Here is a 17,134-nt window from a genome sequence, read left to right on the forward strand (position 1 = left end):
CTGACAATAGAATTTCTGTTCCATGATACTACAAATTAAAAAGAAAGTAACATTAAGGCATTGATGTCAATGCAAATGAAATTTTAAAGTGAGAATGGAAACATCAACATTAACAAATGGTATTGATACAGATGGTACAGATTGCATTTCCACTTGGGTTTTGACACAGACAGAGCGTGGTGACAAGTTAATAAAAATACATTAGGCTGACGGTTCTGTTTCGCTGTCACATTTGAATATAGAGACCAAAAAACAATGAGAATATAAAATGCTTTTAGCTGTCATTTAAAAAATGCATTCAAGAGAACAGAAGCTTGAATTGCCCTTCCTGAATTGTGAATTGCAAAGTGCATGACGAAATCAAATATTGAATTGCCAGTTGACAAATATATTGCCATTTGAATTATGACACTGAAAAACTGCTCCAAACAAATCATAAAATAGTAGCAGTAGAAGTGTATCACACAGAAGAATAAACATAATAATAACAATAACAATAACAATAACAATAATAATAATAATAATAATGATAATAATAAATGTTGCTACTTTTACTTAAGTCTAAGATGAGCGTTTCCTGCCTTGCTCATGCAGCTGTTAAGGGATGTGTGACTAGTAGTAAACAGGGTGGCTGCGGCCCAACCTGCAGAGGTTATTATGCAATGGTTCATTAACATAATTTATGCTGATATCACCGCTCCGGCCCTGCGCCAATCAGCGCGCCTCACTTTCACCACCTGCTCGGAACTGAATTCCATCATTCCAGGCATTCCTGTCCCGCTCCCTCCTCCTCCTCCTCCTCCTCCTCCTCCTCCTCTTCCTCGTTTACAACCAAGTTTGTCCCGACAGCTCGGCTACTGCTGTCCTCCTCCGTACAGGCTCTCTAACCGCGGCTTTTAGTTTCACCCCTCTGCGGGGTATTTACCTACATTTGTTGTTGTTGTTTTAATCTATTTCTCGTGTGGACTATACGACACTGGAAGATACCAAAGTGGCGCTTGAAGGAGGTAATGTTATGTGCTGCTGTGTGTGTGTGTGTGTGTGTGTGTGTGTTGTTTCGGGTTGCTGGGACGGGAGCGCGCTCCTTATTTGCGTGTTGTTGTTGTTGTTTTCATAAATAAGGGGACGTGTGATGTGAGATAAAATCAGCCTCGATGAAAGAAGGTGCAAACTTTCTCATGTCAACCTCCCCCCCCCCCCCTCCTCCTTTTAGACACACGCTCTGTTTGTGGAGGAAATTAAACCGTGTCTCCAAAGCAAAGTAGCGCTGTTTCTCTTTTCTTGTGCCAGTTTTAAGTCTATTGTTTTCTTTTCCGTGGATCCCTCTTAAGGGAGCACCGATAAAGCAGCGGTGAGTCAGGCAGATATAAATACTGTGCACGGCTGGTGGGAATACAAGTGAACGCACTTGCTCCTAATATAATCACTTTCACTTTGCCCCAGTCGCTACTTTACGCGCACCGCGTACATGGTGCGGTGGTGGTGGGAGACGGACATGGCACGTTTGTAATTTAGCTGCAAGAATAGCTTTTAGTAATTATCTTCCTCAAATCGGTGTTTTTCTGGAGAAGCGAGGGAAAGGTATCTGAGGAATGTAGAGAGAGGGAAGAGAAGCGTGATGGTGCGTTTACTTTTTCTCTATTCCACAAATACCATTCATAGCAGAAGCACGCTGAAGGCTCAGGACTGTGGGACAAAAATCCTAAAACTGCTAAAACACAGAACAACAAGCACATTTTAGAGACTTGTGGAGTAGAGACACACTTTAAAGGAGCAGCACAAGAATAAAAACAAAATGAATTGAACCTTGTAAACTCAAACTTCTGATTCCAGCCTCTCAAATGTGACAGTTTAACACTTTTCCTATAGTAGATATGTAGGCAACATAGTAAACTGAATATCTTGGGGAGCATTTATGTTAAAACAACCCATGTGAAGACGTAACCTCAGATTTTGGGAAACATGATTTTTCTTTTTGATATTATATAAACCAGACGCCCCTCTCATCATACAGGCTTCTTTCTTTATGTTTATGTGCACTAATGAAAACATGATTAAATATTATGGACTTCTAGACTGAACTGATCATATTTAGTTCAGTGTAATTGTGGGATTGAGGCTGTAGGGGAAACTTTCACTTGGTCAGAGATTTGACATCATTGTCATGCAGGTATTTTGGTTGATTGTCTTTAGTTAGTCCTTAGTTCTGTTTCATCTGCAGCAGTACAGATACAGCATTATAGCTATGATTGTGCATTTAGTTAAGGTTTTATTTTATGTTTGTTATTTGCTAATGAGCTCTTGAACGTTAAACGTGAAGGAGTTGCATCGATTAAACGGAAAAATTGAGACGATATTGTGAGAGCGTCATTTTAGTTGTCTTGAGTTTATTGGTGCTAGTAACATACAGGTGGCGTCTGTGAAATATTCATTCAGTTTTCAAATGAAATCCCAGATAAGTTAAACATCCTTCTGTCTTACAGGCATCCAAACATGGAGACACCGCTGGATGTTCTGTCAAGAGCAGCATCATTTGTTCATGCGAGTGAAGAAGAGAGTAAGTTTCCTCACAACACTGTGTGTTTGTGTGTCAGTAAAAGTGGACTAGTGGAGTGGAGAGACCCCCCCCCCCCCCGTGCACTCAGAAAGGTGGATTGTGGATCACTTGTTTGTAGATATTGATTAAGAGCAACATCATGCTCGACCATAAGCCCCAGGCGCGATTCCCGACGTGAGACAATAGGCGCCTTTGTCCTGTGCAAGCTTGCAGTTGCAGATAGACAGGCAAATAAGACCAACCGCACTCAACTGCCATCGGCACGGGTTTTTAACTAGCTGCTTGCTTGTGTTAACCTGCTTTCCCTGGAATCAGGGTGGGGTGATGTTTGTATTCGTGTTTTGCTGTCTCTTTCTCCAACTTCCTGTCTGTGTTAACTGTGTTGTTGATCTCTGTCCGTCTTCCTTGTCATCCTCCCTGCCTCAGTCTTTCTCCTCCTGCTCTGTCTTCATCTTCTTTCCTTCTCTGTTAATCATGTCTGAAAACTTAAGGCTTTGCTAGAAAAAAAAATTCCTTCCGAGATTAAGTAGAAATGGCCAGTTCTTCTCAGCTGGCCTGTCTGCGGCCAGCAGGTCCCAGATCTTAGTGGAAACAACACGGACACTTAATAACCCTCCACCTCCACTTCACTGTGTGGAGGTGGAGGGTTAGTTCATATTATTTCTAATATAGCAGTTTGTTATGTTTGAAATATTATGTGTTATATGTGTTCAGGGGGCATCAGGACTGTATATAGTGTTTATAGTAGAGAAGGTTTTGTTAGACAATTGCTTGTTTTCATTGGTGGTATTGAGAGACTGAATAGTTATAAAGAGCTTCAGCTGTGATGTCTCCCATGTCAGCGACTGGCTCCCATAATGCTGCAGCTTAAATGAACTGAATATCAGCTTCCCTGCACTTCTGAGTAAAATGGCATGGGAGTTCTCCTCCCCTCCTCCTCTGCTCCCTCGCTCCCCTGCAGTGTTTTTGTTTTTTCCTCTACTTTTTTTTTTTTTTTTTTGCTGTGGGTCTTGCGTGGCCTCTTTGTCCAAAGACAATGCACTCAACCAGTTTCCACAATAGTGCAGGAGAAATGGGAGGAATAGCTGACTAAACTAGTCAGCCGAGCAGCTAGCCTGCCAAACTAGCTACGAGTTAGCCAGCCAACCAGACCAACAGGCAGTTGAGTCAATAATCTCTGAGCTTCGTTTGCATATAAGACAGGCCTTTGTGACGCCTGTGCAGCACTTGACACCAGAGCACTTGCTACAGATCAGGGAGAAGCTCAGACCTGCCTTCACAACAGCTGCTTAAACTGACAGGGGCAAAGTGGGGCTTGTCAGGGCAGTGCAGCAGTTCACTTTCAACATTTAGAACTCAAAAGCATTGTTCAATTTTTTTAACCACACCTCTGCAGATATCCCATCTCTGCTGGAAATGCATTTTCAGATAATTACACAAATGCAGTCTTGGGGGGAAATGGAATTACAGCGCATGAATAATGTATTGGTCTGAGGTTGTGCTGCTCGGCTCTAAAAAGGAAAATCTGCTACTATAATATACTGAAATACAATTGTTGGCTTTGGCCCAGATTGATTAAGGCAGTTTGAATGTAAGTGCTCATCTAAAATAAGCATTTTGAAGAAAAACAAGTGATCAATTCTGACTGAGCATTTTTTACTTGAAGACTGCACACGTGTGGCTGGTTTTTAAGTGAGTGGACGACATCAGCCCACTGTTGTTATCATTTGAAGTGTCACAATCATAGATCCTGACTTTGCTATTTGTCTATAAGGACTTACATTCAATTGAAAATAAAGGAAAGTAAAAAACTCAAACAACAGGAGAAGACAAACATGCAATAGACATTGTATATATGGAAGTAGCGGCAGTAGTGATATAAAATATAGAAAAATGTGACAATATTAGGTAAATAAAGAACAGTCACGTGCTATTCAATAAATATTACATGTATATATAATATTTTTATGCTGGAGAACATTTGTAAACACAACACTGACATGACAACACAAGACACAACCATGGAAACAGCAGAGCAACATCAATGTTCATTCTAACTAGTTTGTTTTGATCCACCTGATGAATTGAAGCGTGTTTTTGCTGTTTTTTGGGCTCCACTGGCTCTTAAAGGGAGGTATCTGGTTCTTTATGAGCTAAATGCTTCGCCATGTTATTTGAAGCTTTTTTTTTTTTCAGAGACAACTGCGTGTTGTGACTAAAAACAACGCTGGTGAGAGTGAACCAAAACAGTATAGTTGCGGGTCAGTGTGTTTACACCAGGTTACGGTTGGATTTCTTAAAAGTTGTGGAAATGAGAAACCTAGTTCCAGTCAGCGTAGAGTACTAGGAAAACCTGATGTCCCAAAGCAGGCTTCTCCAGGAGGATTTTCTAATTCCCTACGTATGTACATGCATGACAAAAAGACTAGAGCAATGCATATTTAATATACTCCCAAATCTGGAAAAAAAAGTGAAGGCAGGACCTCTCTGTTAGTGAGACTGAATTTCTACCTTCTGGTTGGAGGACTGTCTTCATGCAACTCTAATTACAGGTCCTAAGTCAAATAATCCTGACCTTGAACACTGTATACTGCAATTACACAGTTACTAGAGAAGCAGTGAAGTAATCTGGACCTTTATATTTAATGGCGAATGCAGGAAAATGCTTAATACGTTCCTTCACCCCACCATAGCAATTTTGGTGGCTGCTTGGAAGATCTTACACTGTGCTCCACCCTTCCTGTAAGCAAACCTGTATTTGAAATCAACTTTAAACGCTCTGGATTACACTATGGGATCAGCTGCAAGGACAGAGCCAGATATTCTTTGGTAGCTCACTGTTTCCTAAAATATAATATTGAGTAATTTCTTCAGTTTTGATGTGAATTCTGTTGCCGGTCAGAGGGTCCTGACCACTTTTGTTAGATGAAAGCCAGTCATTCCCAACTGGGCTGGTGGTTCAGGGCTCTAGAGATCAGATAGAATATTGACCTTTTGTGTTAGAGAGGAACCACTACAAAATAGAAGGTGGTGGTTTCTGCTGTAGTTCTTCACAGTGAAATCCTGATTGTATGTTTAGAGAAAATGCAAAGTCACTGAATCCCTGTTCATTGTTATAGTTTCCATGGTTTGTTTAAAAGCCAGCAGTCTTTTCCTAGTTCTTACTGAAAGGTTTGGTTTAAGGGAAGCAGTCCGTTCAAACAAACTCTTTTACACCCGTTTCACACTGGATGAACCTAAACAGTAGACAGTCAGTCAAAAGGTGCAAGTTGCCAGTTCTCTGTGTCTTCCCTACTCCACCATCATCATAGATGGCGTCAGCAGTGGGTATAGGATGGGTGTAACTGGACAACAAGCAGGACAGTAGCCCTTTGGGTCCAGAGGATAAACACTTACAGCTTCTAGATTTTGATGCAGGACATCCATGGTTGTGTACTGCGAGGTCCACACTGAGTAGTGTAGTGTGTAGACTTGCAGTCCCATTGTAGTCTTGCAATATTTTAAGTTTCACTTGTGAGAAGTTGTGTTGGGTTAATGATACTTTGCACATTTGAAGCTCTTTAAAGGTGGTGTGACTGAGTCCTCTCAGCAAGTTTACATTTAGTCATTTGGCAGATGCTTTTATCCAAAGCAACTTAAAGGTGAGATACAAGGCAGGGTAAGCATGAGGAGGTCTTGCGTAAGGACTGGAGGTAGGTCACAGCTGGGATTCAAACTACTGTGTGTGTTAATCACAGAGTCTGCAGTACATAAATTTGGTTATCAGCAATGTGTGATATTAGTGCTATAAAGATCTCATTGTTAAACACAGTGCTGCTCTGTATGATGCAGCGCAGAGTAACGTCTTGTCCAACTTAGATTAGATTAGATTCAACTTTGTCATTACACATGTACAAGTACAAGGCAACGAAATGCAGTTTAACATCTGAACAGAAGTGCAATAAGCAGTAAAGTGCAGAATCTACGTGTCTACGATATGTACAAGATGAACACTAATCTATAATGAACAGATGGGAGTACTATGGACATAATATAACTTTAATATTTGCTGTATTTTCATGCTCTTATTCTTACCTTTATTTTGCATAGTTTTTTTTTAATTTATTTGTGTGTGCGGCTCTGGCAGCGATAGAACACAAAGTGAGAGCAAATAATCGTGGTACTCTATACAAAAGGTTTGTTTTTATGAATATGTTTGCTCATTTTCAGTAAACACCTCCTGTGACTCGGCTGCAGTATGATGATTTAAATTGTCTTAGAAACTGAAACTGTAGCACATGTACAGTATAAGAGTCTATTCTTTTTCATTGAAAACAATGGGGGCTAGGCTTCAGGAAGAAGTTGGTATGTGCAGTTCACTGGTCGCTGGTCCAACCTAATGCTAAAGGAGAGCTTGGTTTATAGTTAAATCACTCCTCTTTGCCATCAGTTGCTTGTTGTCTTAGCCTCAGCCTTCCCACATTCATCTTTTAGTGCCCCTTTATACACTTCCCTCTCTGCCGTGCACACACAGAAACACACATGCAGGCATTTATGCTATTGTCACTGCTTTGTTAATGTCCTAGTTCCACAGGCAGCCGTTAAGACTAGTGGGGAAAGAGCCAACGTGGTCAAAAGGTGAAAAGGTCAAGTGTCATAGGGTCACTGAGCTATGTCACAAGGTTAAATATAATCAACTTTGTTTTTCTCTATGCAGCATTTCTCTTTTACACTTTTACATTTACATGATTGTACCACAAGGCATCCACCATCTTTCAAAAGGAGGGGCTTCTCACTCCCACCTGTACATCAAAGTGTCCTAAACATTGGCCTGAATCTAATGCTTCTGACAGGGGTGGTCACTTGAATTTTGGATGCTGGTCATAGCGAATTTTCTTATTATTCTCATCCAGCTTGAAAATGTGAAAAACCCATGTCCTACATTGGTTCTCAGTAAATGCCACGGTTGCTGGTCCAACACCAGCTCTGCTGTCTCAGTAAGGAAACTTTTTCTCAGAGCTGTGCTGACCACACATACTTTGCATTCCTCTCTTTTTGATAGCACTCGCCATAGTTACTCAGAATGACATTAAACTGGATTGCACTGCCTCTCACAAAGAAAATGTCAACCTTTTTATGATGCAAAAGGTATTAGTACTTATTGTCTTTTTATTGAATTTAGGTAATGTCATTAGTAACTGCAGATCCAAATGTGCAGGTTTTTTTAAGTAGTATTGCATTTAAAAGTCACATTAACATGAAGAATAAAAAAAGTCACAGTCATTATGTACTTATTGTCTTTATCTGTGCCCCAATTTTAATGTGAATGAACTTTCACAGGCAAACTTCAGTGTGATTTTGTCCATGAATATCAATTTGTTGGGAAGAAGATAGGAAGGGTGGTACACAGTAATACCTGATAGTCTGTGAACATACTCCTTCCAAAAAAGTATGCGTTGTATTTGTGCCCTTGGCATCCCGTGATAAGGTTATGTTGATGCCATCTGAGGACGTGGAGGTTTCGATTCAAGCACAGATGCTAAACATGAGCGGTGGCACAGAACCTGTTGTCCTGTGTGCACACAGTCTTGCCAATAAATGATAAGCCCCTGGGGTCAGTTTGTTACCAGCTAATTGTTAGCATGGCAAGAATGCTGTCATAGGCCCCACTGGTGATCATTTTCCATTACCAGAAATCAGATATGTTTTGATGTGATGTATTTTAAACTCTTGATCCTCTTTCTTTAATTAGCAACAAAACATCGACATTGATGTGCCCTAAAAATAGTACCATCAACAGTTGTATAAAGCATTTGGATATATTTGTTTCCCAGATTTCTGTTTGAAAGACTCATTGTCTCAACGGATTCCTATCTCCCAATTCGATCTGAGTTCCAGTCAGTTGCGTACTTGTAAAAACATACTGTAGATATTTAACATGGAATCACTACAGTGTGAGAGTGCAGCCATTGCCTGTCTCGTGTTTGTCTCCTTTCTGTTGTAAACACAATTTGGCAGTCGAGCTGAAGGGGAGGAGTGGACAGGAACACTTATGGTTGGAGACAGAGAGACGAAAAGGATTTGGAGGAAACAAGAATTTCAAGATGGACACTTAACAAAAGTTGCTGGGACATAGTATTGCGTTGTAAATTGAGTGTTAAACGATTGAGTCTTTTCTCAGATGGTAGAAGAGAGAGAGCAGATGGGCTATAAGGAAGAAGAGTGGGTCACGCACGACTTAGATGTCTTGGCTGTGAAAGAACACTTTAAAGCAATTCACTTATCTTGTTTCTGTCACCGCAGATTATATAATGTTACTGAGGAAAACCATAAAGATTACTAATAATAGAGCACAGGTAACCTGGATTCCTAGTAAGCAGCACTGTTTTGTAAGACTGGATAATGGATCCCAGTGTGATGTACAGCTTCCCAAAAGCTGGACTGTATTACTTCGTAATGTTTGTGCTCTACATTTTATCTTTTTAGATTTTCGAACAAGCTTTAACTTAAACAAAGGCTGTTCAGGTTTAGTTTATGGTGGTGAAGGGATACAGGACACTATTGTCTGCTTAAAATGTGCATTGCATTGCTGAACTAGAGAGTAAACATTATTTATTTACAAAGTGTAGAGCCGCTTCATGTTGCTTCTGGCTCCTTCCTGTTGTTACTGTTTATATGCTGTGTTTCATTGTTGTTTAAACGGACAATCTAATGTCGAAAGTTTGCACAGTTACAGTGATGTTGATTAAGTAGCATTGCTGCACTGTACAATCAGAGAATACATAAGTCGTTCTACAGTCTAAAAACAACTTTTACTATGGTTTGATGGGAAATGCAAAGCCAATGTTTAATATTAAACTAAACCACTACCACACACACACACACACACACACACACACACACACACACACACACACACACACACACACACACACACACACACACACACACACACACACACCACACAAAGGTGGGAAATGACAGAATAGCCTTGCTTCCACATAATCACCTGTTGTTATCATTGTTTCGTTGAAGCAACCTGATATTTCCTCTTTCTGTATGAGTTGTGTGTTGATGGTCTTTTTATCCAAACACTCCCAGGAACCTTACCTTTTGTAATGGTGTCTTGTTATAGCTCTATAGTTTTGCCCTGAATGCTAAGATTATGTAAATGTCTTCTCAGAAAACTGCATTATATCTTAAGTTACAAGATCTGTAAATTTGCAGATGGTTAAAAATTATAATATCATTATATATTTATATATTGAACATTTGTGGAGAATTAAAAGTTAAATACAGCCCTAAAACAAAAAAGCTGAGAGAATAAATTGCAGAGGGGATAAACGTCTTCTGCCCATTATGTCCTTATCTAAACAAAGCAAGTAATGGTGTGAAGGGATTTCAATGAAGGGCGCCGTAAAGTAATTGAGAATTTAACCTTTGGTCTGTGCGGCGCTGGCTCACTGTATTTAACATCATGTTTATGCTGAAGGCTGGTTTGAGGAATGTTATTCATTTTCAATGAGGCATAAAGATGATTTCATAAGATCCATCAATAAAATCAAGTTAGACAGCAGGAAAGTTGAGACAGGTAAAATAAAACCTTTTTTCCCCCACACACTACTGCTGCCATCCTACAGTCTTTTATTCTGTCAGTGTTTGTGTCACAACATTGGAGCGTGTTGGTAAAGCATTAGAATGAATCACCACCTGACCTGTGTGGTGTTGTTATTTTGACACACCCACTCACTGGAGAAGCCCAAACCTGTTCAGGAAGAAATTCACAACACCACAGGAGATTAAGTAGGTCTGGTACTGCCTTGTCCTCATAGATTAAATAGACAGGCAGGAAGTGGGAAGGATAATGACAGGAAAGCAGGAATGACAGGTGGTCGTGTCCCCACACCACTAAATGACAGATGTACTGTATGTGTGGGTGGGTGCACTGATGGATCATCAACCAAAGTGACTACGAGAGTAAGATAAAATATTACTGAGATTGGACTCTGTTTGCATTTAATTATGCAGATACGTATTTGTGAGAAGGGCAGTGTCACCACAAGCCTTTTCCCGGAGTTGACGTCACTATAGGTCGTCAGCCCTCACAGCGAGCTCTTTCCTTTGACATCTCTGAGTCACGCTCGTGAAACCAAGCTGAGGAAACAGTGGGAGAAAAAGGTTCTTACCACAGTAGGCTAACTTATGTGTAACAACATGTCCGTATGGAAGAAAGAAAGAGGTGGAATTTCACCAACATGTTGTGTAACAATTAATCTTCTTAGGATACTTATTCAATCTCAGGTCACACTAAACTAGAACAAAGACACTGTGTGAGAAAGGTTGTTTGGCTTTGTAAGTAAATTCCAGTTTTCCAGTAGAGTCCAGTTTTGTGAAAAGTTAAAGTTAATGTTGCAGACACAGAGAAACGATTGATGGATGATAAATGCACAGCGTTTTAACTGAGGAACCAAAACATTTGATATCACATTCAGCTCATTCACTTAATAATATTGTCAATAACTCTGTTAAAGCGCCTGCTAGGTTCAAATGTTTATCTGTAGTTATTGGTCAGTTATGTTCTTTTTTTGTTGTGACACTTGCTCACTGCCTGTTGGTCTTGACTAAAGTTTAGGATTCTGACATTTTTTTGAGGTGTGCCTACACTACTAAATGAAAGATAAATCTATTGAGAAATCACTAAACAGAGGCTAGGGGAATCACACATAGAGCCTTTGACGTAACTGTGTTGACATTAATTGTTTAAAAGAGTGCACTTATGACACATAACCAAAATTACCATAGATAGAGATATGACAACCAAGAACCAGAAAATATTCAGAGGCATAAAATAATGATAAATGGTCACAAAATGTCTAAAAACAGATACAAAACATCAGAAAACATCAGTAAGATTGCTACAAATAGACCAAACAAAATAAGTCCATGGGGGGTCTTCCCATGTGTGCAACCAGGGGCCCATTTTCTTATAATCTGTCTATGCTGGTGGCCCTCATGTTTACATCCGGATTTTCTGAGAGCTTATGCAATTAAGGTTTCTGCATACACACATTTACAAACGACACACTCAACCTCATTTGCTAAAAACATTTGTAGACTGAGAAGATGGATATATTGCCTCTTTAAATCGATTAACGTGTGTTTGTTTACTTCTATTGAGATTTTCTTTATGTACCTGATTGTTCAATTGCCTTTATCTGTCTTATAAAACAATTTCATAGTAATAACTACTAAAACATAATAAAAAAAACACTGAACAACAAAGCTTTATAAAGCCTTTAACAGTTTAATTTTTACTTCCGGCTACAACTCACTCACTTAAATGGGACACAACACGAGTTGAGTAACTGAAAGCATATTTATTTTCGGGCTTCTTACATTTCAGATGCACAGCTTTGAGCCTATGAATGACTTGTAACCTGCAGCACCAGCTGTAGCAACAGCACTGAATGGACTCTCTGTCTGAACTCAGACTTGTGTGTGTGTGTGTGTGTGTGTGTGTGTGTGAAACTGGAAACAATGGGCGTCCACTGAGACAAGAACCATATCCCTTAGTTCAGAGCCACTGTGAGAGGGGGAGGCAGCAGGGAGGGAGGGGGGAGACTAGCCTTTGTGTGTACATGTGTAGACGAAAGAAGGGGGGAGGTGAAAGAAAGACATATTTGTGAAGCAGCGTAGATTAGGTGTATGAGTGTGCTTATATAAAGGGGCGATGACAACCTCTTTTGTCTAATAAATTTGTTAATCCAGTTTCGAGCAGAGTTTAAAAAAATGTTAAAAAGGTAAAAACAGCCCAGTTTAGTGACACTGAGAACAGTTGACTTAAGGGTTGAATAAGGGCCCATCCAGTCTACAGATGAGTGTTGTCTACAGTATTTTAGGGAGGTAAATCCACCTGCTGGATGACTTTTTTTCTATTCCTTCAAGTTTCTTAGAGTACAAGATAGAACTGTTGTTACTGTGACATTCAAAGCTGAGTCATAGTACATGTACCTATTCAGTTTACACTGACAGCTATTTACTATTTTCGGTGACCTTTTCACGTCGCTCATTTGTGTTTGCAGGTATGTGTCACATGAAAACATGTGCATGGCAACACGTGTGGTTGTGTGTAAACAAATACCACGCAGGAACTTCACCTGTCTTTCCACGCAGACCATGAAATGTGATGACAGTCACATTTTACATTATGTTCATCTGTTTCCATCTCACTTCCTTTTTCTGTGGACAAGCCCATCTCAGGCACCAGGGGGCAGAAGTGAACCACTTAGAAAGTGTGGAGACGGCTTTGGGCCTTTAATAACTTTTATTATCCTTAAATATATGCTTAATATCCTCACTGAGCTGAGGTTGATATCTTTGGACAATCTTCCAACACCCCAAATACTAAGTTGACAAAAACTAAGAGGCTTAAAATCTGCACTATTTTAGCTTGGAAAATGATCCAGTTAATCAGATTGAAAATATCAGTTTAGTATTTTTCAATCCATTATTTTGTGAGGAATCTCACACGTAAATAATATAGATTGAGGGTAAACTACGGTCTCAGAGGCAGAAGCAAAGCAGAGAAACAAAATCCTGTATCTTTACCCTCCTAGCCCCTTTTTGTCCTCTTTTATTGTTCCTTTTACTTTCAAGTACATACATGTACTTGTATTAACAGTCACTGTATTATTCCCCATACCGACTTATCAAACTTTATAGCTCCCTTTCCTATCACTAGAATATCTCACCCTGCGTTGAAGTTACAGCAACCTTACTGCATGTTTATGACTTCTTCTTATCCATCTCTGTTATCACTGCTGCATTATATTCCTAGTGGGACGTGGGGTGCGTTTAATGTGTCTCAGCAATCTTGGACATGTTTAATATCCCTTAGCAAAACTGCACCACAGGGACTTGTGATACTTTTTTTTTTTTTCTTTTTTTTTTGTTGGAGTACGTATTGTATCCTCCCCTCTAAAAGGATGAGTGCAGCCCCTCGTCCCCTCTCTTTCTCTCTGGACGTGTTTGGAGTCGCTGATCTTGCGCCTAAAACATCCGTGATATTTGAGGCGCTCCAGAGATTTTCACGAGCATGCGCAGTGCGCCGCACGCAGCAGCAGAGGAAGCCGCTGGTGCAGCGTCGGAGTCATACCGAGCACAGCCTGCGTGTCAGTGCAGTCGACTTACAGCTGGCTGTGAGGAGCTGACGCTACTCTCATTCTGCGCTTAAATACAGAAAAAACAAGCCCAAACTTAGTAGAATATCTTGGGGAATCCGGCTTCCTTACTCTCCGCTGGTTTTTTTTATTTTATTTGGTTTTTTTCTTAACAAACTAAAGTTGGAGGCTGGGCCTTTAGCTTCTTGACCGTCGTTGAGCGGAGAAGAAAAACAAAAGCTGGTCTTTCTTTCTTTTCTTTTATTTTATTATTTTGTACAAACTCGATAAATGCTACTAACGAAAATGGACCTGTTGAACTACCAGTACCTGGACAAGATGAACAACAACATCGGCATCCTGTGCTACGAAGGTAAAGTGAAATGTGTTGTTGTTTGTGGGCGTTTTGACGGTTGTTGTTCCAACGTTAACTTCGGAGCCGCCGTGCGGACCAACAGCAGCCACGCAGTTTTCACCCAAGTTTGTTAGATTTACATCTACTTTACACAGACCTGAGAGGTAAATGTGTGTATTTTAACAATTACGTGATAGTTAATCAATTTTCTACACTAACTTTTAAACTGTTGAAACTTAAGTTTTCCAGGACGGGACGTACGTCAGTTAACGCTATAGCTGTTAGCATGGTTAGCTTGTCATTTAAACTGTGTGCTTGTTATTCTGTGTTGATCAGCCTGCCCTACTGCTTTATATCTGCACAAAAAGGATGACTTCCTAATGACTGATAGATAAAAAAGGTGAAGCAACAGTCTGGAAACCATGTGCAAGTTTTATGGCTGACTCGCTCTTTATTATTAGCTAACCTAGTTATTCTGTTGGTCATGTCAATGTTTTGCAGACTCAACTTTGTGATATCTGTGGTTAAATTGCTGCATTTAGTTGAATCATTTTTTTGTCAAAGGCTTGTCACTAATACTGGAAGTGTGTGGTTGTGGTTCAGCAGAAGTTGCATTTGAAAATCAAAGAGCCGGGATTTGTCTTGTCTTCGCAGACCCTAAATTTAGTTGCTTAGAAATATATGAACACACAGAGCAGGAGCTTTCATAGTTGTGCAAAGTGGTTGATGGTGAGATAGTAAAAGTGCTCACTTGTTTGGGAATATCATCCAGTCTTTCTGGGGTCTAAACTTCCTACTTCTCTCCTCTCCTTGGTTCCCACTGCAGCATTCATTATCAGCTCCAAAATTTACAAACCATTTATTTTTCTCCATTTAGTGAGTCTCCAGCTGAAGCACAGTTAATGTTTTCATATTTTAACATTAAATACACACACTGCCTTTTGAAGAAGTTCTACAAGCACCTGGTAGAAAAAATAAAAAGCTTGTTAGTAATAAAAAAGCTGTTTAGGGTTTTGACTAATGATTATGATCTTCATCTGCTGTTGACTTCTACAAAATAAAAGCTGCAGCGACACAAAGGGAAATCGTGTTCATGTCTTTTCATCTTGTCTGCTTCTCTCATCCTGCTACTGTACAAAGTTAACATGTTGTTACTGCCTCCAACATACAGTGAACTTTTAATAGCACTGCTGCTAAGACCGTGTGACTGAAAACCATTTTGCAGATTTGCAGAGGCAGATTGGCAGATGGCCAAGTACTATTTTATAGGCAGGTAGGAGGACAAGAATTGTAGCTGGATATCAGCATAATAAATGTAGAGATTAGTTACTGTGTGCATGCTGATTTCTGCTCAAACTACACTACTAGCTGCAGAATCACAAGGTGCTTTTATTAGTGATTTAGCATGTGACTAAGGCATCTGTCAACAGAGTTATATTTTTGTCTGTGTCTGATGCTTTGTGGGGGGGGGAGTTTGCTGCTGCTGTGATTTGTATTTGGCAATCTGCCCGTATGATAGTTGTTTTTAGGCACGTAACATTATAGTTTTGCTGGACAGTTTCATCCCTCGTGCCATTCTTGTCAAATTTTTGTGGCAGTTTGTTTTTTTAATGCCCACTCTTCTGTTCACTGATGGTGTAGTAGATAGGACGGCCACTGGCCTGGGATTGAAGCCAGTCAGAGAGGGGGAGTTTCTGTGCCACTGCAAAGCTTTGTCGTTCTCATGTTTCATCCTGCCTGTCTACAAAGAAAATCAGAGGAGCGACTTTGAGAGTGAGCTGCTTTTTAGTGGTATTTCTATCCTTGGATGTACTCTAGGTATCCCTTTAACATGTTGAATTTAGACACAATGCTTTAATTCTGTTTCTGGAAGCACATCTCTGTAAGATTAGTCAATCTATTTGTTTTTCTAGGTTTTGTGTGTGTTTCTTTTTAGCTGACAAAGCTAAAATCTGACTCCATCGTGTGCCTCATGATAAGAAAACAAAGATAAAAGAACAGGGAAAAGGGCCAATCAGTAAAAAGGGTAAAAGGAAAACCCCTTCAGGTTAAAACATGTTGAGCCAAGAAGTGTCTGGAGGAGCTTTGTGACACTGTGAGAGTACTGGCTCATTATTGTGTGCATGAGAGCAGTCAGATACATTCCGTGACAAATGCACACACACATGCTCATTTATAGTGTCCTGAGGGCCTCGGGTCTATTTTGAGGCTCTTACATGTCTATCATTATCAACATTTATTATCAAGTGCAGATGTGACACTTAACCAGTTATCTAATATGTGTGCACACACACCCTATTTAGGAGATATGTTATTTAGGCCATAAATTCCTTTTACATACATACATACATACATACATACATACATAAAAGTCCCTTCTGGGATTAAAAAAACATTTATCTTATCTTATCATATCCTCTTGAGTAACCATGTTAAAGTAAGATTTAGGTTAAAGTATTTGGATAGTTTGTATTATATTGATCTCTATAGTAATGTGATGTTTGATGATTTTTTTTTTTTTTTTCATGGATCAAGTAGAATACGCAGATGTTTTAAAGGATGTAAAGTGTTTTGGACAAGCGTCTTGTCTTAAAAACACTTTTTCTGGACATTTGCACAAATGTATTAAATATGACAAAGAGAATCAGACATAGGCATTTATGTGATTAAAATATATTAAAAGGTTTTTAGAATAGTAACGTGTTTTAATTGGGTGCCTCAATTTGACAGTGAAAAGCCAAGTAACCTTCATCAACAACATCTATTCTTTCTTGTCTGCCTACCCCCTCCTGTGTTTGTGTCCCTAACTCATCTTAATTCAGGGTTTTGAAAACTCGCATGTCAAAAAAAAAATCACCTTCTTGTGTTGCAGTCCTTGGTACACGTATCAAAGGACGGTGAATATAGTAAGTTTTCATATTCAGAATTTATTTTCAATGGGAAACAGTTCAGAGGGGTCATGCCTAAAGATATAGTAACAAACCCTATACATGCACGTAGGATTTCAGTTATTTACCAGCAATAATGGGAGTCCTGTATTGTAGTTGGCCTTGAAGTGCTGGCATGCAGTGATTAGGATGCCAG

The 17,134-nt window shown here is 39.7% G+C and overlaps 1 protein-coding gene across 2 annotated transcripts in view; it reads left to right on the top strand.

Annotated features, from left to right (window-relative positions):
- The first annotated feature begins 830 nt into the window (after nt 1-830).
- Nucleotides 831-17,134, top strand: part of vgll4b (vestigial-like family member 4b) — a 34,522-nt gene continuing 18,218 nt past the window's right edge. Inside the window, exons 1-2 of one of the 2 annotated variants that reach the window (XM_026348643.1) lie at nt 831-1,007; nt 2,484-2,557. In XM_026348643.1, coding sequence (XP_026204428.1) covers nt 2,494-2,557 — 64 coding nt within the window. In that variant the 5' untranslated portion in view covers nt 831-1,007; nt 2,484-2,493. Of the gene's footprint in view, nt 1,008-2,483; nt 2,558-13,986; nt 14,069-17,134 lie in introns of those variants that run through there. The other variant, XM_026348642.1, reaches the window with a different exon arrangement.

Source organism: Anabas testudineus, chromosome 5 (assembly GCF_900324465.2).
Source record: "Anabas testudineus chromosome 5, fAnaTes1.2, whole genome shotgun sequence".
NCBI classification, from domain to species: domain Eukaryota; kingdom Metazoa; phylum Chordata; class Actinopteri; order Anabantiformes; family Anabantidae; genus Anabas; species Anabas testudineus.